The sequence below is a fragment of the Oreochromis aureus genome, linkage group 2 (genome assembly GCF_013358895.1).
Source record: "Oreochromis aureus strain Israel breed Guangdong linkage group 2, ZZ_aureus, whole genome shotgun sequence".
NCBI lineage: Eukaryota > Metazoa > Chordata > Actinopteri > Cichliformes > Cichlidae > Oreochromis > Oreochromis aureus.
This window is the reverse complement of record NC_052943.1, coordinates 4,258,187-4,282,946: the sequence shown is the minus strand read 5'-3', so window position 1 is coordinate 4,282,946 and position 24,760 is coordinate 4,258,187. Positions and strand designations below refer to the sequence as shown.

The window sequence follows — 24,760 nt, the reverse complement described above, 5'->3', positions numbered from 1 at the left end:
AGCAGACAGCTCAGAATTGATCAGGCTGCTTCTAACTTCTGTCAGATCATCAATAAACACCACGGACCCAATCCATTTGAAGCCATCCATGCTCATTCCTCACACTGCCATCATTTCTCTGTCTGTTACAGGCTGATTTGAGTTTTATTTGTGCCGTTTCAGAGCTGTTTGGACTTCTTGAGTTGTTGTTTTTTAGCCAAGTTTAATCTGGCTTTTCTAATCCTCAGACTGATGATTTGTTTATAACATCTGGTGAACACTGTGGATTTCCACTCACGGCAGTCTCTCTTTATGATACACTTACCTCGTAGAGACTATTCTTTACTTGGCTTGATGTTATGGGGTTTTTATTTTCCATGGAAAGGATCTTGTAATCACTACTACTGGGTTCTTCAACAAGCTGCTGGAAATATTTCTCGAGAGATTTTGGTCCATATTGACATGACGACACTGCTGCTGCAGATTTGTCAGTGGTACATGAATGGTGTGAATCTCTGTTCCATAACACCTCAAAGGTGCTCTACTGGATTGATATCTGACTGCTATGGAGGCTATTTGAGTACAGTGAGCTCATTTTCATGTTCAAGAAACCAGTTTAAGATTGTGTGAGCTTTGTGACACAGTGTAATATCCTGCTGGAAACAGCCATCAGAAAATGGCTACACTGTGTTCATAAAGGGATGTACAAGGTCAGCAATAATAGTAAGGTGGGCTGTGGCATGTAAATGATGCTCAATTGGTACTAAGATGCCTAAAGTGTGGCCCAAAATATCCCCCACACTGTTATACCCCCACCCTGAACTGCTGTAACAAGACAGGATGAATTCATGTTGGTTACACTTAACTCAGACCCTTCCAACAGATCGTAACAGCAGAAATCAACTCATTAGATCAGGCAACATTTTTCCAAACTTCTGTCCAATTTTGGCGAGTCCATGTGAAATGTAACGTCAGATTTGTGTTCTCGGCTGGTGTGGTCTTCTGCTGCTGTAGCACATCTGCAATCAGAGTTAGTCTGACGTCTTGCATCAACACAGCATTTTTGCCAAGAGAACTGATGTTTTTTTTCTTCCCCTTTTACGTCCTGCTTTCTGTAAACCTGAGAGATGGTTGTGTGAGAAAGTCCCAGTAAATGAGCAGATATTGAAAATACTCATATCAGCCTGTCTGGCACTGAGAACCACGCCACGTTTCAAGTCACTTAAATCATCGTTCCTCTGATAGTTAGTTTGAACTTCAGCAGATTGTCTTAACCACATGGGCATGCCTAAATACACTGCCCAAGTTGCTGCCTGTGATTGGTGGTTTAGATATTTGTGTTGAGCAGTCGAACAGGTGTACCTGTTGGCCTGTGAGTGTATAGGCTATTGTAGCATAAGGATGGCTACATTTCACTTGCACTGACAACTTTTTCAGCTCATGTTGGTCCCAGAAACAACTCCAAATACAACAGCCCTTTCACCAGCCTAATCTATGTAATCAGGGGACAGACTACCCCTGTCTGTGGAACAGCTTTGAATCAACAGTACAATAACTTTTGGCCTTTTGAAAAACAGCGCACATCAATACAGTGTTTTTTGGTAAATAGCTAAAACAACAAATGTTGCATCACTCTGTAACAACATACAGGCCTAACTGTACCTGCATGTTCCCACAGCTAGCGTGTCACATTTAAACTTTTAAAACTCACTTTTAATACTCTAACTGGCCACGTGTAGGGCTCCTAGTTTCTACTACTCTTCAGACGCACTTTTAAAACAAAGACTCGATTCACTCAGTAAAAGTGTAAAATAAAAATATTTTCTATTCCAATCATTCATGGATACATTTGTAGAGATACAAGTAACAGTACATCAAACAAAGTCAAGCCAACTCCTCTAAAGGGCTCTACTTGGCCCTTTAGCAGCTAAATAAAAAAATGCCACCTTTAACAGTGGGAAAATCCAAGTGCATGCTGGCAAAACTTGTAATTGTGACTGTCTGAAATCCAGATATTCAAAAGTACTCATGATGATAATACAGTAGCAAAATATTACATATCAAGAAAGAAAGGCTAACATGAAAAGAGTATTCTTAAGACGCGATTACAGAAACAAGGTAATCAAACTGCACGACGTCATCGACACTAGTAACAAACAGACCCCTCTTAAAAGTGAGTCCTTTAGAAGCTAGGGAAGAGGAAACAACGCTTTGACGTTCAACAAGTGTGGGTCATGTCATTTGTGGCAACATGGGCAGTGAGTGACAATCAGAAGATCAGTTCATCATCTCCTTTCCCCGACATTAACATGTGTTTTTCAAAATTGGTTCAATAGCTGAAACTTGGGAAAGAATAGCCTTGGCTTGTTATGATGCTTTTGCAGTCCAGTGCACTGCCGAGTACCACCGGTCATCCTGTTCAACTCTTAAAAAAAGGGTTTCATGAAGAAGACATCTGGTGCACACTGGAGGCATCCTGTCCATGTGAAACACTTTGGGAGCTTGTAGACCACAACTTTGTGAGTAGGCTAAGGTTTAGTATAAAGAAAAACAAAACAAAAAATCTCTCTCCGAGGTCTTGCGCTCTTCGGGTTTTCTTCCTACGTCACACCAACTGGGCCAAACCTGTTAAAATTGAACCTGCCCTAAAAAAGCAAAAATCATAAGGAAAGTTTGGTTAATGATGGCGATTCCACTTTTATTAAATGATCGGCTTTAAAAGCGGACATTTTTACACTTTGTTCTTTGTGCACAACCAGAGGAGCAGTGACGTACTTAGTTGCCATTCACTTGTGTTGATGGTGTTCCTCTGTGGTCGATTGCTGCTCTCTCTCTACTGCGATTCTCTCGTTCCTCATCCTCCTCATCTCTCTCCTCATTGCCACTGTGGTTCTTACAGTATAGCCTTAAAAAAAAACCCAAACAAACAAAGAAACAAACAAAAAAAAAACAAAAAAACAGTGTTTGTAAGTTATGGAAATTAGTTTTTTTTTTTAGGGTGATGAATAGGCCAGGAAAGTGGAAAACCACAGAGTCAATGCTGAACTAGCCGCCAACGCTATTCTGATTTCATTACTGCAGAGCTCCAAGTTTCCTCTCGCACTAACATCAGCACAAACACTGTACACTGGGAGCTTCACAGCAGCTCCTGTAGGTGTAATGTGTAGATAGAGCAGTGCTTTGGTCCATATAATGTAGCTATCACAGCTGTAAACCATTCACAGCAACCTTAAAAAGAACCATTTTGCTGTATTTCAGCCTGAAGTCTTTAGTGGTTTGCAACCTCCGTCACTGCACTCTTCACCTCTGCTGGAGAGGAGAAAAATGAGGAGTCATTCAAAACAGCATGTGAATGGTGTTTATCAGGACAACCTGCATGAGCTCACCACAGCTTTCAAAAAAAAGAAAAAGAAAAAAGTAATGACTCATATTAACATTTTGTTTTCCAGTCTGACTGATAACAAACTCAGAAATTAGCCGCCTGGCAACAGCCGCTTTGCTAACTGCATTACAGAACCGGGGCAGCCTGCCAGCTGACTGTTGTGGCTTGTTGCTCCTCAAATTGACCCTAACATAACTATCAAGGCACTCCGTCTGGCAGACCATCGGGTATGTACCGAACATCGTGAAAGAGGTGACTGTGTGCATCCTGCTGGATCAAAAGACGCGTCTTCCTGAAACACACACTTGTACTGAACGAGCAACAAAAACATTTAAGGGGAAATAAGCAAGGAAGGAATTCTCCTTTGACGATACACTCGATGCTTTGTGACAACACTAAAAAATTAATAAAAAGTCTTAAGAGCACAATTTTTCTACCTCACCTCCATAGTCGTGATCACAAAATTGGGGGCAGGATTACGATAATCAATATAATATATACCAGAAGGTGCTCGAATTCAAATCCCTACACATCACTGAGACAACCATTAATTATCTTTGTGATCCAGTATTCACTTCAGTAACTGAGTTACAAGAATAATTGCAATGCTCTTGATGATCACATATAAAACAAGTGATTGTGTGTTAACAATTACTGTCACTATAATGAGACCACAACTGTGCAATAAATATATAATTAAGCAGTTTAGGACACAAAAACAGAGAAGTTAAAATAGAGAAATTTTGCTCACTTGTAAATCCCACGCGCCATGTTTTCAATATACTTGGCTTTGTCCTGCAGGCCGCAGTGGTAGTGGTAGGTCTTCACACATGCTTTGATTTCACACCCAATGGTAGCACCCAGCTGAGTACACAGTGTGCATTTCTGGGGGCAAAAAAACCCAACACAATCCACAACTCTGTCAGAACGAATTTTAGATGCAAACACTTAAACAGCTATTTGTTTCGTGTCCCCACCATTCGTTTGCCTCTTTTGATTTCCTGGATGACAGTTTTCACATCAAAGTTTCCAAATTCGGCCCGTGACGTAGTGGTCAGCTGTACCGTCCCCGATGAAAAAAGCTGAAACAGATCAGAGATTAAATGTAGGCCGGTGGTACTTTAAAAGCACATCCACAGATTACTCTCTGAACGGGAATTCTCACCATGCATTTGTAGTGTGCGGCCACTTTTTTGGAGTTATCCGTATGAAGCATGCCTCTTGTTTCATTCTCTTCCTCACCAGCATGGCAAAAGCCGCAGCGCTGGCCGCTGTCTCCAGGGCTGGTCCGGAGAGGTGACCTGTCCCGCTAAAAACCAAAAATGGCACGTCAGCTAAAATTCACACCCAGCACAGACACCATTCAAGAGAATCTCGTATTGTGTTAGCGACTCTGAGCGATGCCGTACGTGAGAGGAGCTCTCCTCATCTGCAGCCTGTGACGAGGTAGAGCGTGTGTCTTCTGACTGGCCGCGAGATCCCGCCTTGGCCCTCCCCTTCTCAAACCTTCCCCTGCCCCTGCTTTGTGGAGGCGACGAGTCTGAATCCTCGGCCACAGCTCCCTCTTCATCTAATGACAAAGCAATGAATCGGGCTTCACAAATGTAAACTTCGCAACAACTCAAAGACACATGCAAGTGGAAGCGTTTTGACGATAAAACAGATTAGAGTTTTAAATGAGAATAGTGCTAACAATGGCTGTTGTTGCACAGATTAAATGATAAATGTCACCTTGAGACAGCGTTGTGGTTAAGTAGTAGCAGTGTGACTGATGTTAAAGTAAACTTTACCTTGAATGCCATCCTGGGAAGCATCCCTGTGTTTGCGGCAGTAAACGCTACAATCAGAAATAAAACAGTTCAGTTAAAAGAACCCAGGACTGAATATGAGTGACAAATGGTTGAGATTAATGACCTCCCCCCAATGCTGCTCCTCCCCCAGCTGTGCAGCTATAGTTAATAAATGGCCGGGTGTATGACTGTTTATTGTACAGTAATGCTCAGCAGCATCCGAACGTAAAAGAGTCTTACAGGTAAATCCCTTGTGAGGGATTCTCTTTGATCTGGGCTTTGTCCTTAACAGCACAGTAATAGTGATACGTCCTCCGGCACGTCTTCACATCGCAGCCGATGGTCGCACCCGGTCGGTGACAAGAAGAACACATCTGCAACAACAGCAGATGCAGCGACATTATTTTGTACGCCTATTCAAAACAGTTGCCAATTAGTAACCCATTCATACGTGGACCTGAGAAATGATCGCTCCAAATATCACGCGTCTGGTGGGTCATACGAAAATATTAAAAACACGTCCCAGTGGGACACTGTTGACTGATTCAAGAGAAGAACAAATTAAAATCAGCAGGGAAGGTTACACCAAAAGGAAAATAATGTGATACAATTGAAAAGAAAACCAGCACAGGAAGCTTAGAGCAGCTGATAACATACCGTCTGTAGATGAACACTGAACTGATCAGCAAGCGTTGTTTTTCAAAACTGATGAATATTTTTAGTCATTTTTTTCCCAGCTTCCAAAATGTAAGAATGCTTTGTTGTTTATGATCATACACCAAATGTTTAGTTACTGGTCAAATAAGACCTGCCTTCTAAAGGAAGGGATTTAACGTTTTAAAGTCAGAAATATGAGCTGATTCCAAAAGATGAATCAATGAAGTGAATGAAAATCTGCAGAAAGGTTTGGGAAACAAAATAAAATGTTTGCAAACACACAACTTTAAATGCTGCATTTTTTTACTCTCTACTAAGTGATGATGTAACAAAAACAATTATTAAATAACTCAAATACAACATGTGAAACTCATTAATACACAATGCATAATGCTCTGCAGATCAATTCTCATTTGGAAATAAGCTGCATTTCAGTGTGACACCCCTCTCACACTTATATACAGGAAATACAGAATAGTGCAAGCACACACTTACAGACCGCTGCAGTGCATCCCATTAGCATTCAGTGGCACACTGACACACACAAAACCGGTTTTGATAGCATCCTGGAAAAGCCATCTTCTTATTTAACAGTATGTCAGATGAAGCAAGAAGCACAAGCAGCTTTAGATCTTTTATTGGATGAGAACAGCTGACATTTCCCACTTAAAGATGCCAAGAAAGAGGATATAATGTAATAATAGCAGCTGGTATCAACCTCAGTCCTCTGTAGCAAACTTGCATAGTTACATAAACACACACAGCTTAAAAGGTGAGACACCATTATTATAATGATTATTATTATTATTATTGTAGCAAAAGCAGTAAAAACCATGAGTACCTTTTGGCATTAGTAACTATTACTTAGGAGCAGGTATTGTACAGCCACAGATTTGCAGCGTTTCCTCAAAGAGAAATGCGCTCAGGGTCATTCCCTTGAATCATTCCCTGACTGCTTTCAGATGCTAAAAGAACAGTCTCTGAACTGAAAATTTGGCAGCAGTGCTAACCCATGGATGCAGCCTGTCTGCTGACCTGAGCACAACAGAAGGTACTCACCAGTTTATTTCCCCTCTTGATCTCTTTTTTCACATCCTCGATGGAAAATCCTCCGATGTTTTCACTGTCTGAATGTGATGTGACGAGGGCTGAAGAGAAAAGCTGAAGAGGACAGAAAAAAGAAGAAATAAAATAATGAGAAATTCATTTACGTAGCATTTATATAAGAATGAATTTGATATACAGAACATCTCTGGCATTATTCCCCTTAACTACTGCTGATATACAGTTTTCCACGAGGTCATTAGATCATTTAATGGAGAAGAATCATTTCATTTCACAACTGCATGAAGAAATAAAAACAAAAACACACATGAGCTGTTCACTATTCTGCTCATGTGGCAGAGGGCTGCAAAGTAGGCAGCTTGGATGACGGATCCCGGGCTGAAAAGCTGAGAACAACGCGGCTTCCTCACCATGCACTTATGGTGGGCTGCCACCTTCTGGCTGTCAGACACCAGCAGCTGCCCACACTCCTTGTCCCGGTTGGTTCTGCAGAAGGCACATTTGGGTAGCCGTGCTGCTGCTGCGGCTCCTTTCCTCTGTCCCGACATGGCCAAAGGCTTTTGTGTTTGTGAATCTAATTTAGAAAAGGAAGAGAAAAAAAAAGTAAGAAAAGCAAGATCAATTTGACTTGCAAAAGCTTGTAGACTCTTTTAAAAGGGACGCAATCAAAGGAAATGTCCACTATGATGCATTGGTCTACATGGAGTTTAATCACCGCTCATAAACTAGAAACTACAAGATAGTAGATACTCACTGCCAACGTAGGCAAAAAGTGAGTGATGAATACAAACATCACTTACAGTTTGGATATTTAAGCATAAACCACATTCTTGGACTCACACACCCCCAACCCCACGCCCTCACTTAAGTGAAATAACACGTAAGTTGCTTTGGAAAGGAGCCATGAGAAACTCTTTTCCAGAAACAGCTGGAAACAAAACTTTCAACTACTACCTTCAAGTAACTTCAAAACAGAGGGGGGAAGTCACAACAGAGCAGCTCCGTGCCTGCTTTAAGTGCTGCTTGGCAAAGTCAGGAATGGATCACACACGGGGGGGCCCACGGGCAGTTGGTAAGATTTCCAATTTCACTTCAGTTTTTCCAACTTCAGATACTCATAAGGTTTATTCTAACAGGACATGTGGATTTTTTTTTCTAACTGCTGAATGGAGAGGGGAAAAAAAGTAACAAGCACCTACAGTTTTTGTGTGTGAAGAAGGTGGTCAAATATAAAATTCTATTGAAAAGTGTCATGGGTGAAGGCCATATTGTGAGAACGCAGGGAACCTTTACCAGTCATCCAAAGACTAGATAAGATTAAAAAGGAAGGGAAATCAGCAGAAGCTGGTGAAGCACATCCGATGCAACCCGGAGTACTTTTAATTATAATGTCCTCCATAGCAGACAACCCCCCATGAGATTTTCTTTTCAGCCAGTGATGCAACAATGTTTCTTATTTTGCTTATACATCCTGCACCACTATTCTCCCACATCTCATCTGCAACAACTTGCTGCTGTCCCTTCACAAAACCCCCCCACTACTATTCAAGGGGAAATATGCAGTTTTATTTGTGATGACTAGTCAGTACACAGGTATTACCTGGAGTTTGAATGATTTCAAGTTTCGTATTGTTTTTGATTCAATTCCAGCTAAATTTTTAATGCACATCTTAATTATGTATCAATCTAAATTTTATTAAAATTCAAACAAATCCGTTAGTGTATTCTTCAGAGTGCATAGGTGGAACAAACCTCCAAACGTGTGCTGTTATTTTCACAGTGTCCGCTGTCATAGTGCTCTGCACACACTCTTTAAAGAAAAAAAACAAAAAAACCAAAGGAAAACGAAAAATATATAATCAATCCAAAAACGAAACTAGGTGTTTTTAATTTAGATATTAGAGAAAGAAAGAAAAGAAAAAAAATCACAATAGCAGTGCGCTGCGACGCCTTGATAGAGCCATTACAGCCATGACAGCAGGGCCAGGATTTCACTGCGGCGGCTCCAGCAACGGAGCTCAGCGTGCAAACACACAATACTGGCCGAGCAAATAACACCAAAAAGACTATATTTCAACATCTGCTGCTCTCTGAATCGCTCTCACATCGCAATCTTGCACTACACGACGATAGTTGTGGGGGGATTTTTGACGAGAAGGGGCGAAACATAAGAAGCGACTCAAATTTCTCCCACAAACTTTTGAATTAAAGGGGGTGTGTGACTCTTTCTCCACTAAACTAGCTATAACTGAAAACATTTTACTACGAACATCTCAGCGCCGCGAAATGTTCCTCCCAAGGCCTTTTCATGCAGAGAAATAAAGGTCGGTTGTAGGAAAATGTGACTCTTCGACATTATGGTTTCACTGGAAGTCGAAAAACTGAGAATATTTCCCTTTAAATGTGGGAAATTATCATGACAGGCGCGGGTCTTTGCGAACCGTTTCGAAGTAAAGAGCGCCATACGTGATGTATCCCTGTGAAAAGCGAGCAGCTCGGCTTGTACGCAAGCAATACGGCCTGAAACGACAACAGGCCATAAAACACAGCGGGTATCATCCAGCCGTGGATTCACAGCTCGTAGCTTACCTGTTAATGTAATCTTATCGCGCTGAAACGGTACAAAAGAAGGAAAAGTGCTCCGGCCAGCGGCTGTGTTTCTTTCCGTCCTTCAGAAGTGATCGTGTGCTTTTCGCAATAGCACCAAGCTAGCTAAAATGTCCACGGCGGCAGGACTTCCGGGTCTGGCTTTCACAATAAAAGTCATGACGACAAACTTACGTGTCAGGCGTAAAAAAAATAGCAAAAGTGTTTTTCAAAAAGACCCAATTGAAATGGCTTTAATTTTGAAGTTTATCTTTCCTAAAAGCGGAGCAGAACAATGGCCGGGCATGCAGGTTTAGTAAAAGCTAGTACTGATTTTAATTTAAATATAAGTCGTTGTTGTATTGGCTAAAATCAGCCCATGTTGTCATATTTTGGGGATTTTTGTCTTAAATTATCAAAAATAAATGTCTCTTCTGAGAAAAAGCGGTCCATTTGATTTAATTGAATTTCTTTCATGTTGTAAAATTGCTACAAAGATAAGTGAGTCTAAACCTTGTACGTTATCACATTTTCTAGATCACTTGAATATAATCACAGTCCACACTGAGTGGTCATCGGGGCACATGAGACCATCAAAGAAGGACTTGTAAATAAATGCCATTTACACTTTGTAATGTAATTACATTTATGTAATTACAGATGGATCTAAGTTTGGTCCCCGTGACACACATTAAATGATAGATAGATAGATAGATAGATAGATAGATAGATAGATAGATAGATAGATAGATAGATAGATAGATAGATAGATAGATAGATAGATAAAAATATAAAAAGAATTAATAGAATTTATAAACTATAAAAAATAAACTGCTAAAATAACACTTTATAATAACCTAAAAACTACATAGTAATAAAAACACATACATAAACTAATAAAGTACAGAGGAGAACTTACGGCACTGAGTTTATGAACCTCAGTTTATGGGCTGGTGGAAGGGGTCTCTCATGATGTCCAGTGAATGGTTCTGTATCTGTTCATAAAAATATCCCTTAAACAATTGAAGCTGCTGTTGTTGTGCTGACTTCTTGTCAACTCAGAATAGTTGCTATACCAAACAATCATAGAAGATGTCAGGATACTCTCCACCACACAATGCTGAAAGGAAGTCAGCACAGCTGCACCAAGGCCAAGCATGTATCAACCTCCTCATCATACAAAACAGTCGTCTTAATAATACTGGCTGTTTTGTGGTCCGTTTGAGGTTGTTGGGTATATGCAGAGTCAGGTATTTGACTGTGGTCACCACAGCTTTTCCTCTAATGAGGAGGGATTGAAGGATGTAAGGTCTCCTCCTACCACCACAATCACTTTTATCTTCCCCAAATTTCCCACAAATTGTTTGCATCACACCAGCCAACAAGTTCTTCCACGTCTCTCCTCCACATTGACTCATCATTGATTGCAACAGCTGGATCGTCTGTAAACGCCACAATATGATTGCCCGGATACTTTGCTGAACAATCACGTGTGAGTAGTGTGCACAGTAAGGGGCTCAATACAAGCTCAATCACAGCTGAGTTTTTAGGCACTGGGACAATAATGGACCTCAAAGGCACCACAGCCTGGGATATGTTAAAAATGCATGTCAACATCATGGTGGGCTCCTGAGTAGGAAAAGTTTAAACCAGTGATGTCAAACTCATTTTATGTCATGGGACACATGCAACCTACTTTGATCTTAAGTGGGGCGGTCCTGTAAAACTCCCCTTTCTGTCACTCTAAAGAAATGTAACTTGCATTTAAACCCTGAGATATCTTAATATAAAAAAGTGCAATTTCAAGAGTATGTCTCAGTTTTTCTACATGACCTGAACGGTAATAAACAAAATAATGAAGTCATAAATGTGTAAAATTACAGAAAAAGTTCTATAAAAAAATCCCAGAAATTTCCACAGTATTTAATTTAATTATTTACGTATTACTTTATTATTTTAGTGTGATATGAATATCAAGGAGACCTTTATCAGTAGGAAAAGTATAACTTATGAAATTACAGTTGCAAGGTCTAAATTTAGCCTGGACTTCAACATTACTATTATATACCATTACTGAAGCAATGTGGGATCACCCCGGCAGAGAATGGAGCAAAACGCAGCCAACATCCAAAGAAGAGCTTTGACGGTGAAGTGTTCATATGTTCCCTTAAATGACATTCAAAGTTTCACTAATTTCTATGCAAGTAAAAAGCTTTTATGCAGTATTTGTTAATGTAGTGTGGTTGTTATCACAAATCTGGACAACATGTAGTTGGAGAATACAGAAGAGAGTCAACCCATTATGCCTGTCATCCGTTATTAAGTGATGGTAAGTGGATATACATTAAAGACTTTGGTAACTATTCACGTTGAGGAACTTTTTGTGGTCCATATGTGTGTTAGAAATTGCTTGCTTTGATAATGTCTAGTGAAATGTGTTTTACAGATGTTGCTATTGGATACTGAATTTTCTTGTGACTCTACAAAGAAATCACCAAAAGGCGATTAGATGAAAGAGAAAAAAACTAATCCTGTTTCTTATTCTGGCCGATTTTACAACGTTTAGATTTCATAACCACAGATAAAACGAACTATTTCTCAACTAATGGCTTATCTCTTCCCGAGAATTTAGATGCACTTGATTTCTATTAACGGGCTGTCCGGTAGAGTGGCTTCCCTTGAAGTCTGCAGCATACTCCCCCTCATTAGTATGTAACTTTGTGAAACATGCGCACCCGTAGTGGGGCAGAGGGCGTGCCCACATCGCGCAAAAGTGATAGGATAAAATTGGTGTCAGTCATATTACACAGCAAAACATGACCGCCCATTGTCCCCGGGATGAGAAGAGGACGGGTGTTTCGGCAGAAAAGAACAGGGAAATGAAGTTGACAGACGGGCAAGCCCAGCAGCAAGTCACTCTGTAATAACTAGGAAGCTAGCAAGTTCGATGACAGGGGTCACTAGAAGTGAAATTTACGTCAAATATCACTGCTATGAATGTCTCTAGTTTGAGGAAGTTGTAGCTACAGTTAGGGGACGTTAGGTAGCTACAGCTGTCAGACAACGTTACAGACTTTTTCAAAGTAACCTTACAGTGGATACTGAAAGTGGAGACGACTCGCTAGCCCGCTAGCTCACCTTTGGTCCCCGAGCGTCTTTGAAGTTCAAACCTACCCTTCATTCGGTGAGTGTAGACAGCCTGAAGTAAATATTTCAGCAGGGTGTTTTGTGCGTGTGTTTCCCCACAACCGTCGTTCTCTAACTGCGTCCTGTTGGTAGTTGCCTTGTTTCTAGCTATAGCTAACTAGGTCACAAGCTAGCTCAACTTTGCCGATGAGCATGCTGCAACGTTGACATTTTGACGTCCTGTTCTCCGTGACATCCTTGTTTTGGTTAGAAAGCTTGACTTCTACTGTTCAGTTGGCCCAGCTTAGTTTGAAAGTGGACGAATATAGACTAATATATTGAATTCACTCTAAACTCGACGTAAGAAACGTTAAGTACGAAAAGTTGCTAGCCTTTTTTTCCGACTAACGTGAAGGAGCGTTGTGAGTTACTTTAAACTTTATTCTCTTCCTTATGAGCTTCTGTCTTTAGTCAAACGCCATAACTCACTCATGTGTAGCTCATCAGGTGAAGTTTTTTTTTTGTTAGCGATTTCCTGATGCACAGAGGTGCAGGAAGTCGAATAGGTTTATTTGCACAATTTAAAAACCAGTGTTATGTTTCATCAGAGATCTGGTCTTGGATTACCTGTCTTCAGCCATGCCTTTTCCGTTTGGAAAGTCTCAGAAGAACCCAGCTGAGATAGTGAAGAGTCTGAAGGACCATGTTGCATACATGGAAAAGCTGGATGCTGGTGACAGCAAGAAGTGTGAAAAGGTCAGCTGTGGATTTCTATTAGGATGGTATGAATGTTAAAAGTTGCAATAACTGAGCAGCAGCTGATCATACTTTTTCCCCCCATCATGTTATTAAGGTTGCAGAGGAGGTGTCCAAAAATCTTGCCTCACTGAAGGAAGTACTTTGTGGAACAGGTGACAAGGAGCCTCAAACTGAAGCAGTGGCTCAGCTTGCACAGGAGCTGTACAACACCAACCTTCTAATTTCTCTCATTGCAAACCTACAGAAGATTGATTTCGAGGTAGGAGGAAAAAATACCTTCTTTCTGCACTGACTTTATGAGTTTAAAGTATTGATTGGTTGGTGCACACATTGAATGATCAGGGGGAGTGTGTGTTTGCATGCCTGATTTGAACGTCTATGCCCAAAGCAAAAAAACCCCCAAAAAACTGTGCATATCAGCACCCAGTCTGAGTGGTTGTTACTGTGCAGGGGAAGAAGGATGTGGTCCATTTGTTCAGCAATATTGTGAGACGTCAGATTGGCACCCGCACGCCCACGGTAGAATACATTTCTACACACCCACAGATCCTCTTCATGCTTCTCAAAGGGTAAGTTCATATTTTCAGTGTAGAGAAACTCAGTGTTTGGTGATTTGATGTTCAGTTTGACTGTTCTTTGTCCATTTACATGCATTAACAACAGATCCACCATTAGAGCCTCATAAACAAACAAACAAATCATTAGCATGAAATAAAAAGCATTTGGCTTTTGCTTTTTAGGTACAAATACCTTCCTTTAACATGCCTTGCAGTCTTCTGTATTAGCCAGTATGAGTTTCAACAACTCCCAAAGGAACAAGCATGAACTTGCTCACATGTGAGCTACACATGTAGATGGATGGATAAAGCAAAAAGTACAGTGCTAGTTTTACAGCTCTGAAAAACTGAGTCATCCTGCTCACTCAGAGACCAGCTGCATGCTCCGGCTGCTGTTTGGTGGATCGAATGCCATCTTATCCGGTTGAATGTCACAACTATAAAGAGGAAGATTTGGTTTGTTTATGAGAGGCAGACATCAAAACCTGACATTTAATGTTGATGTCTTGGTTTGTTACACTGCTAATGAACTCCCTTGTTGTGCGTAGGGAGATTGTGTACTTTTTGCACAGGAAAACAATACCTCACCGTGGAAAATGAGACCTAGAAATGTCATGTTCAACCCAAAATTATACCAAACAACTTCATTGATCCCACTAGGGGCAATTAGTTTGGAGCGGTTTGTTGTACACAAAACACAGGAACATTCATACAAACGGATGGGCAATAATGTGGAAGGAGATGCATTAAAATAGAAATATATGAATAAAAAAAATACTAATAGGATATAAACTACACAGAGGATTTTGTACTATGATTGCAGAGGGAAAGATTGTCCAAAGAGGTAAAACATTACGACACCCTGATGGCTGCAGAGGCAGCTCACTTACAAGACCACGTTCAGCCAAAACACTTCCTGCTTTCATAAAAAAATCTTTTTTTCTTTTTTTGGTTCACTGATGAGCTTGTGAACAACTTTTAATAATAATACTGTTCAGGCTGCTTCTACTGTTTACCATTAAACCAACAGATAAAAGGAAAAAAACTGTGTAGACTCACAAAAAAGTGGACAGTGGGTAACAGAACTGGCAAAAAAAAAAAAGTATTTAGGCTGTGGAGAAACTGATTATTTTTTCCCTCTGTGGTCACAATAAACCTGGGGATCATGAGAAATGGCACCAAAATATTTGTATAACTGTTCCCACACGTCACCTATTCAAAGCCTCTTTCAGATGTTCACTCCTCTCTGCTCATCAGAGACATCTGAACATGCCAGCTTCATGTATGAATGGCACCCCGGCCACTATTCCATGTAAAAAGCCACAGCTTTTAATACAGCAAGAATCTGAATGCATGCCCTTCACATGAACCAGTAGGCTCACATGTCTCGCTCCAGTATCTTGAGTTGCCCTGCTTTTGTTAAGAAACATGAGAATGCTTTAAAGAGCAACAACATGAAGGGGCGAAGAAAAAAAAGGTTTATATGAGACAAACTGCTTTCCTTCTGTTTCACAGTCTTGCACTGCCCAAGCTCATTAAGACCTCAAAAACGATTGTTTATTAAATAAATGATTGTACATGTCACAGAGGACAAAGCATGAACATCTGGGTAGTTCCTCATCTTAGCACAAAATTCGAAAGGCACAGTTTGTGTGCATTTAATGGCCAGATGGGTGCACAGACCTCTCGAAAATCACAAAACGCCTTTCACATCTGTGGTAAGGTTGTTCTCATTCACTTTGCTGTATCATTTCACATCTATTACAGTTTGAAATGTTTATAAAATCCAAGTTTATGTAAGTCTCTGTCTGAAGAAGTCTGCGACAGGTTGGATTAATCAAAGTCAGCAGTGACGGTAGTTTGTGTTCCAGCTGTTGGTAAAAGTCTTTCTTCTGAGTTCATAACTAACCTGTAGCAGCAGAGAGCAGTGTGATAACGCATGCTATTACAAGGTCCGTCGTGATCAACTACAAAATCCTTACCTTCAGACTGGTAGGTAACTTAAGTTTTCCTTTATCTGAATAATGTCTCTTTAACAGATTGATGAGAGGGCTTATAATGCATTCTTTGCAGCTCCTTGATTTAAGCCCAAGAATATATCACACTAAGAAATAGTGCAGCGTCCACTACTGTAAATAATAAAGACTGAGAGTGTTAATGAGACCCTTTGAAAGCACACAGCAACCTTTTTATTAGAAGTTACTGGTGTGATGTTGTATAAACAGTTCTCAAACAAAAGCTCGGTGTACTCTTGCCATTTTTCTACCTGCTTAAATGAGTATAACAAGCTTTGCATCCTGTGCTCCTCTCCCTGCCAAGTAAGCAAATTGCAGTGGTTCAGACTTTCCATTCACACTTAACAAAACATAGTTTTCTCCCAAAGTTTTTCATAATTAATGAACACAACTGATTTAAAATCACTGTTTATTGGTCATCTTTAGACGAGTACATAAGTGCTCCAAAATGCGAAGATCTGGTTTCAGGGTAGTGACCTATGGAGGATACAGGATACATTCAGCAGACTTGGTTTGGACCAGATGTAACACTTTTTTATTTATTTATGTGTTTTAAGGATCTCTAACACATTCCTCAATTATCAAATTCAGCAGGCTCTTTTAAAAATATAAAAAATATTTTGGCAATTTACTGTTCCATAAGTTTTACCCTAGTTTAATTCTCAGTGTCACTGAGTGATTGACGACTTCTCTGCGTGTAGATCGCTGCTGCTGTACTCACGTTCTGCCTTAGTTTAATCCATTTGTTTATTTTTGCGAGGATCTCGTTCCTTCATCTATGGAAACACAGAGTTGATGTCAAACTAACAGTGAAAGTGTTGAGGATGTGATTATACATCTCGAGTGAAAGTTGTATAACTGGTGATGAGTTCACCGTCACTTGGACCTGACATGTATGAACCTGTGCAGATACGAGGCTCCAGAAGTGGCTCTTAACTGTGGGATGATGCTGAGAGAGTGCCTGCGTCACGAGCCTTTGGCGAGGATAGTGCTTTTCTCTGAAGACTTCTTCTGCTTCTTCCATTATGTGGAGCTCTCAACCTTTGACATCGCCTCAGATGCTTTTGCCTCATTCAAGGTACACTAATATATTTTCTTTTTAATGGCAAGATTAACATCCTGACTTTTCCCAGCTGATATCTTGGCCTCTTCTATTCCCCATCAGGATCTTCTCACGAGACACAAGATTATGTGTGCAGACTTCCTGGAGAATAATTATGACAGAGTGAGCTTTCTTGAGTGGTTTTGATATTTAATTGGAAAAACCGCTCATTCTTTACCTAACTTACTCTTGAAATTTGTATCAGGTGTTTACAGAGTATGAAAAACTTCTGCACTCTGAGAACTACGTCACAAAACGGCAGTCTTTGAAGGTACATCCTCCCGCTCCTGCTCAGTCTTAAGTTTAACTGACAAGTTTGTGGACTGATTCAGTAAACTCATATTTATTTATTTATTTATTTATTAGCTCCTAGGTGAACTTCTTCTGGATAGGCACAACTTCACTGTCATGACGAGGTACATCAGTCGGGCAGAGAACTTGAAGCTGATGATGAACATGCTGAGAGATAACAGCCGAAACATCCAGTTTGAAGCATTCCACGTCTTCAAGGTGCGCAAAAAATATTTCTCAAAATCCACTCTTTAAAAAATCTGAAGTGTGTCATGAAAACCCCACGTACCTGCCACCTTAAGTTGGGGTAATATTGAATGCGGTTTTTAAAGACTTGTTTGAGCTGAAGGAAGAAACTTGCCAAAGCAGTTTGTGTTCCCCAAACAAAGGTTTTGTTTAGTCAGGCTGAGTCATTGTGATTTCTCTTATTTAAACGTTTGGTTGCTGCTAACAGCTTCACCTCTCATGTTTTCACTGCTAGCTGGATATTTGGCTAGCTTTCTGTTTTGCCAGTCTTTAGTATCATTCAGCTGCTTCTCCAAAGAGTCTCCTGTCCAGCAGTTGGTCAGTCAGGAGGACTCCAACTCCATCGTGTTGGACTACAGCTGGCGAAGGTGTCCTTGATCTGCTCTGGAGATCTGCTGCAAGCTGAAGGATCACTGAACCTAATCAGAACCTGCAGCAGGAGGAGAACTGGTTCATGATCAGAGCAGAACAAGAACTACCGTCGCAGCTGCAGTGCAAGACTTTGGCTAAAAGTTGATTCACTGGACTCTGTGCATTGCATCCATGAATGGTACTTAAACCTTTTACGTAATCTTTCCAAAGGTATTTGTTGCAAACCCCAACAAGACTCAGCCCGTGATGGACATCCTTCTGAAGAACCAGACCAAGCTCGTGGAGTTCCTTGGCAACTTCCAGACGGATAGATCTGAGGATGAGCAGTTCTGCGATGAGAAAAACTATCTGATCAAGCAAATCAAAGACCTGAAGAGACCCACAGCGTCCGAGGAAGCTTAATGCAGTCGTCCCATGCTAATAATGGGACAACTGCTCTGTCAGGTGGTCGATTTTAGAGGTGGTGGTTCAAGAGGAAAAAACAAAAATAAATAAAAACATGCATCATTAAAATTTAATACTAAGTATAAAAAATAGGAAACGTTAAGATTACTTCCTTCACTTTCTGGCTTAGTGTGGATGTGGAGGTTCTTTCCATCCAGCAACCTGAGTGGGCCAAGAACTGTTATTTAAACCGCAGTGCTTCTTATTTAGTGATAACCAAATGCCTTTTGGTTCCTTCTTCTAATGTTGGACCTTAAGCTGTTACTTTTCCACATACATGGAAATTCACAACCAGCTCGAGCACTGAGGTCATTTTCCAGAACTTGTACATGCTTTAGAGATTGAAAGGTTGAGAGGTAAATATATTATTTTTCTAATGTCTCTTTTATTCTAAAACATTTAAAGCCTCCAGTAACTCTTCTTTTCGAATGATGCTTATTCTCATTGCTTAGGTTTGGTTTATTGCCTCCTTTTTTTTTTTTGTTGGAAAGCTGTTCTTTGTACAGGGACTGTCTTTAGAAATCCAGCTTTAGAAGACTGGCAGGTCGGCTCATATTGGGCAGGTCAGCTCGTAGTAGTAACATTTGGCAATTGTTGCGCAGTTTTCAGGCTTTCGTTGGAGCGCACGCGATTACGCTGGTCAGAAACGACCCCGCAGTGCTGCACTAGCCAATGCATTAGCTGTCACAGGAAGAGAAAATCAAAACCATAGAGGAATCAATTAATTGTACTGTGATTTTTCAGGCTGTGCTCAGCGACGCTTACATGACTGAAATAGAAACAAGGCATCAGATAACGCTGCAGGCTACCAGCCCATCCGTTCACAGCTAACGCGGACAGCCAGGATACACCGATTGATCTCGCTGGAAGCACCTCATTTCTTCTTCACGTTCTAAAACTGATGGCAACAAATTAACAAAAAATCATAAAAATGTTACACTGTTACACCTGTTATATTCATATCAGAGCACGGTGTGTTATTGAACCACAGACTTTTATAATAATGTTAATTGGGGTCGTGTTTCTCCCTGGGTAATTTCACTGCTACACTGGACTTGATTAGTCTGAAGACTGAAATATTTACTAAAACAAAATGACATTTCACCTCAGAAACCACACAGATGCGAACTCCTAACCACACCATCATTCACTTTAATACAGAAGAGACAAACTGCTTAAGGAGACGGTAAAATGTTAGATTTGCTCTTTTTTTTGATATGATTATAACAGTGACACAGTGCATAACAACATGCCTGCAAAGCATCAGAACAGTAGGTCCCATCAGATGTCACCATATTGTCAGGATAACCACATGCACTGATCCACATGAGATTTTTGGATGATGAGCACTGACTTTATTCCTCACGTGCATCACCAGAGCTCAGTTGAAATAATTGCCTTATTTCTGCTGTTGTTGTTTTAGTGGCTGATGTTGCAGCGTTTCAGAATGCGTTGTCTGTGCAGACTGTTAGTGTATATACCTCATGGGATTTGAGTTTGCGGATGCTGTGTGTTTTTTGTTTTTGTTTTTTTTTTTCTTTAATTTCCTTGACGAGATATTTAATTTGACATTTGACCAAAACAAAAGCACACAGCATTGGTTTGAATGCCGACATGTGATACATTTGTTCCGACTTGAGCAGGAACTGCAGCCTGGTTTTCACAATGGAAAACTGGATCCTTTTTTTTTTTTTTTTTTAAACTTAAACTTTTCATTGTGTGGTACCTCACAAATGTTAATTCATAATGAATTGCAGTGTGGTACCTTGTAATGAATTTTTGCCTTATTTAAAGACATTTCATGGATCGTGATTGATCCTTTCAATTTCTAATTTGTTTTAAACCAAAGCTGATATGAAAAGGGTTTAAAAAATGTAAAAAATTAATTACAAAATGTTAATTTCAGGTCCCAAATACATTAGCAGTTAATTTCTCGGGTTCATGCGTAGAGCAGGTTTATTACTAACTGCGATACTTGCTTATATATAAACCTTGGGAGTGTAAATATATTTTAAGAGATCTGTAGTAGGCATCAGACAGTGTAGTTTTCAGCTGGGTTGATTTGGCTTGATCATTCTTTGCTCCACTTCATGAGACAGTCACAAAGAGTGAGGACTTTCAGGAGCCATTAAATAATTTGCTAAACTTGCTGTGAATGTGGTACATGATGCATAGATAAACTGAAGTCCTACACACAGTGCATTGTCATGTCATCAGTTTAGAAACTGTAAAACAAATTAAAACTGTGAGAACACATTGGGTATAACCCATATACACAGTGGTCATTACTAATGTCTCCATGCGGTCAGACGTATAGATTTACTGAGGACAAAAAGTCTGTTATCAGTAATAATTAAAACTGTTTACGTTTTGTTTTTGTTTTTTTAATGGAAGGAGGAAAAAAAATATTGGTTGTATAAATTTGTATGCAGACTTTTGAAATTTGGCCCCAGTCATGACATGCACTTTTAGAAGGACGTGTTGTGCGCAGCCATCCCACTAGGGGGTGCTGTTAGCAACAGTTGGCACCTTGTGTTGTACAAACAAAGCATTTCAAGTTTCTTTAACCCTACCTCCTGTTATGAATATACGAGTCACTGGCAATATGTAGTCACAAATTTAAATTCCTTAAAATCAATAGTATGTATGAAATGAATTAAACTTTTCTGGGTTATTGTGCTTTACTTTTTTTTGACTCTGTTGCCTTCTTTTCTGTCTTTACCTTTCCACACTGGATATTTTATTTTCTTCGGGTGCAAATTATGTGTACATAACTTTATAAAGGATAAATGAAGTGTGAAAGCATTCATGAAAATAAAATGTTATTGCAATGTTTTGTTTTGCATTGTTTTTGATGCCTAAACAATTATTACACATGAATGTGTAGGGTGATACAGAGTGTGGTAGTTACTTACTAGTTGATCTGTCACAGCAAAACTTGAATCATCTTAGAAAATAAAACTCGTGAAGTTACGCCAGATTTTTAGGAAGTCTGAATGTATGATATTTATAATAAGGGTGCAAATCAATAAAACCTCAGGAACTAATAACTTTGTAGCAAACAGTTAATTATTTATGCATAAAGTTAAGGAGCAGCCTCATAATTAATTTTTCCTGATGTCTCAGAACACAGAATGCTTGAGTGATATGGCCTCCAGTTTTGTGATAATGTTTGAAGGAAACTGGTTATTGACACAAATTTCTAATCACCCAATCACATGAGAGCAACTCATTAGCATATTGACATGGTCAAGACAACCTGCTCGAAGTTCAAAGTGGGAAAGAAACGTTGACTCTGAACATGGCAATGTTGTGGTACCAGACGGGCTGATCTGAGTATTTCAGAAATTGCTGATCCTGCTGGAATCTTCCTACAAACATCGTCGTTAGGGTTCACAGACAATTTCCTGAAAAAGAGGAAATATCCAGTGAGCAGCAGTTCTCTGTGTGAAAATGTGTTGTTGACACCAGAGGTCAGCAGAGATTGGACAGGCTGCTTTGAGCTGATGGGAAGGCAACAGTAACTAAACTAACGGCTCATTACATACCAAGGTACGCAGAAGAGCATCTCTAAATGCACAAAGCAAGCAGATGGGCTACAGCAGCAGAAGACCGCACTGGGTGTCACTCCTCTCAGCTCCTGGGACAAAAGAGGGCATCTTCCACCCAGAGCTTGTTGGCTGTTTTGTAAGTGCTGTTACACAGAGCAAATTTTTAACACAGCCTTTCAAAACAGCTTATCCTGAACAATTCCAGCTCATTCTTCTTCAAAGAATCTCTCAAGCTCCTCCAGATTTCATGGTCTTCCAGCATGGATCCTGGTCTTCAGTTCAACACGGAGCTTTTCAGTGGGATTCAAGTCAGGGATTTGTGCCGGCCAGTCAGGAACGTTCACTTTGGTCTTCTGGAGGTAGTTCTTCACCAGGAGCAACATGTTTTGGGTCGTTGTTGAAGATAAAGAGACGACCCAGACCCAGGTTGGTTTCTGACTGCTCGAGGTTTTCTTTTAAAATCTTCACATAAACCTTCTTTGTTTGTGATTCCTTCCACCTTGATGAGATTCCCAGTTTGAGACACACTGAAGCATCCCCACATCATGATCCTCCCACCACCGTGTTTCACTGTGGGAACAGTGTTCTTTGAGTTGCACATCTTTGATGTACCAAAGGATGCTTCCAGTGTGCATTATCTCACTCTTTGCTCAGCACCAGTTTGTGTTATGGCCCAATAAAAAGAGCCGTTTTTCAGCTGAGATAATAATATTGAGCTTGGTCATTTTATTTTTCTGGAATAATTCTGTTATTGTGTGCAAATACAAATAATTTATGCCTTCTAAAGAAAACTAGTTTGTTTAAAAATGCTACGTTCAAAATCTCTGTTTTTTGATAAAAACTTTAAAATTCATAGCAGGGCTAATAATTATGTCCACATCTGCATGCGTTCTTCAAGCTGACTCTAAGTAAAAGCGCAGGGTGTATCGCAAGCGGAGTGGGCAGTAGTATCGTGATTTATGAGATGAATCATCATCAGTTTGCAATCAGCTTCTGATTTAGAATTATCGACACTGATTCAGAGGATAGAAACAAAGTATCTATCCGATACCAATACCATCGTTGGTATCAATACTATCGATATTTTGATTGATCCTCTCACGTGTAGCAGGCAGTGCGACGGCAGGAGTTGGGCGCAGTTTTGATGGCGGGGGTAACCCTGAGCCACCTACAGGCACCAATGTAAACCACTGAGCCACCCTGCTGCTGCCACCAATCCACACAATGGACTGTGCATTTTTTTTTTTCTGTGTTTATATGATGATCCCTTTTCTTCTGTCAGACATCAATCGCATATTGCAGATGAGTAAAGTAAAATGGCAGCTGGGGGCCTTCTTTCTCTTTACGCAGCCAATCACATGCTTTCTAACACACATACAGCCTGGGAAAGTAGGTCAAAGTTCAGCCAGAGAAGACGGAAAGTAAGGCAACTCTGCAGCTTGTCCCCACGGTGGTCAGGGGAGTGCCGCCGTGCTTTGGAAAGGCTGTGCATCTCTCTGCTTGACAGCTGCAAACAGAGTTTTATTAAATGGTGTTTTGTGTGGGACTGCAGAGGAGGGACATCCTGGCTGCGGACAGCACAGAAGGCTATGTGGGGGCAGGGTTTTACTGGGGTTATAGGTCACAAGCTTCCTGGGTTTCTTTGGCCAGCACGGCGGTGAATGGATGAGTGAGGTGGGTCAATAAAACTGATCTCACTTCAGGTTTCATATTCAGATTGTTTTTTTCTTCCCCAGCGGATGTCGCTTCAGAGGAAAGCTTGTAGATATATGATGCCAAATATCTAGTGCATTGATTATGAGTGGATTTAAGGACGCACATCCGCCTGCGCTCCTGCCCCCACCCCCACAAAGAGGAAGAAATACAGAAAGAAAAAAAGATGTTGTTACAATTTCATGAATGAGAAAAGTTTTTTGTTTTGTTTTTTTCTTTTTTCGCTGAAGGGTGGCAAAGAGGAATACACTGGGATGGAAAATCTACAGAGATACTGCGAGATTTCTGCTTTATGGGAACCCCCGTTGGTTTGACTGCACCCATTAAACTGAATGAAGCTCAACACGATCAGAGGTAAGCCGTGTGCTGACAACTGCGCTAATAGAGACGTTTGATTGAGAAGGTCTGGACATAAAGTCTGATGCAGCTGTTGATTAGTTTGTCGGCACCTCCTGCACATTAATCCGAACGCTGTGTGAGGCAGTATTGATTACTCAGACTTGGTATAATCTGCACACGAAGACTGACAATAGCTTGTTAAAGTGCATTTGCTCAAGTCGCAAATGAAGGCCTCTTTATTAATCCGCGAAGACCTAAACATGAACACGTTTACTGCTCAGCACTGATTGTCTTAATTGCGTCATTAGATTGACTGAGTGCTATTCTTTAATTGAGGGACTCCATGCGCTCTCCAGGGCAGCACCAGACGCCGGTGGCGCCACTTCGTGAAAGCAGAGCAGAGCAGGGCAGAGCTCAGCTCAGCTCTCCGGCCTTCTGAAACTTTTAGTTCAGGGATAAAAAGCGAACAAAGATGACCTCCGATGTTGTATCCTGAAGTATGGTTTTGGAAAATGGAGCGTCGTAAGTTTAAACTTCCTCCTGCTTCTCCAAACTCTAGTGAAACACGTGGGCTGTGCAGCTATCGTGGAGAGAAACCTCTAGAACTGGTGTGGATCGATCGAAGAGAAAGGCTTGATTGTAACCTTTGGGTAATGTGGAGTACCAAAGGTGGCCTGCACTCATGCAAAACTCGGGGTATGTCGGAACATTTGTGAGGCGTTTTCACGGTTTTTCTGAAAAATGCGACTTCACATTGGTGCAAATGGAAACCTCTCCATGTTTTCT

The 24,760-nt window shown here is 40.6% G+C and overlaps 2 protein-coding genes across 3 annotated transcripts; one reads left to right on the top strand and one right to left on the bottom strand.

Annotated features, from left to right (window-relative positions):
* Positions 1-1,778: 1,778 nt before the first annotated feature.
* phf6 (PHD finger protein 6) lies at positions 1,779-12,887 on the bottom strand. Of its 2 annotated transcripts, none has more exons than XM_031751451.2 (11): positions 12,634-12,887; positions 7,284-7,447; positions 6,868-6,969; positions 5,392-5,525; positions 5,152-5,198; positions 4,771-4,931; positions 4,527-4,670; positions 4,339-4,443; positions 4,113-4,246; positions 2,755-2,884; positions 1,779-2,624 (listed from the first exon to the last, which is right to left on the bottom strand). In XM_031751451.2, the coding sequence occupies exons 1-10, from the start codon at positions 12,638-12,640 to the stop codon at positions 2,755-2,757; spliced, it is 1,128 nt and encodes a 375-aa protein (XP_031607311.1). In that variant the 5' UTR covers positions 12,641-12,887; the 3' UTR covers positions 1,779-2,624. The 2 variants fall into 2 exon arrangements, with proteins under 2 accessions (XP_031607311.1, XP_031607312.1); XM_031751452.2 differs by lacking the exon at positions 12,634-12,887 and adding an exon at positions 9,463-9,616.
* cab39l1 (calcium binding protein 39, like 1) lies at positions 12,267-21,202 on the top strand. The gene is made up of 9 exons (XM_031751454.2): positions 12,267-12,643; positions 13,194-13,341; positions 13,439-13,603; positions 13,795-13,913; positions 16,826-16,994; positions 17,082-17,141; positions 17,224-17,289; positions 17,385-17,528; positions 18,138-21,202. The coding sequence occupies exons 2-9, from the start codon at positions 13,225-13,227 to the stop codon at positions 18,327-18,329; spliced, it is 1,032 nt and encodes a 343-aa protein (XP_031607314.1). The 5' UTR covers positions 12,267-12,643; positions 13,194-13,224; the 3' UTR covers positions 18,330-21,202.
* The last annotated feature ends 3,558 nt before the right edge of the window (positions 21,203-24,760 follow it).

Coding starts and splice junctions, on each gene's coding strand:
- cab39l1 (XM_031751454.2), top strand. CDS start 13,225: ATGCCTTTTCCGTTTGGAAAGTCTCAGAAGAACCCAGCTGAGATAGTG. Junction 13,914..16,825: donor CTCTTCATGCTTCTCAAAGG/GTAAGTTCATAT, acceptor GAACCTGTGCAG/ATACGAGGCTCCAGAAGTGG. Junction 17,290..17,384: donor CAAAACGGCAGTCTTTGAAG/GTACATCCTCCC, acceptor TTTATTTATTAG/CTCCTAGGTGAACTTCTTCT.
- phf6 (XM_031751451.2), bottom strand. Junction 5,526..6,867: donor TCAAGAGGGGAAATAAACTG/GTGAGTACCTTC, acceptor CTGTTGTTGCAG/ATGTGTTCTTCTTGTCACCG. Junction 5,199..5,391: donor CCCTCACAAGGGATTTACCT/GTAAGACTCTTT, acceptor TTCTGATTGTAG/CGTTTACTGCCGCAAACACA.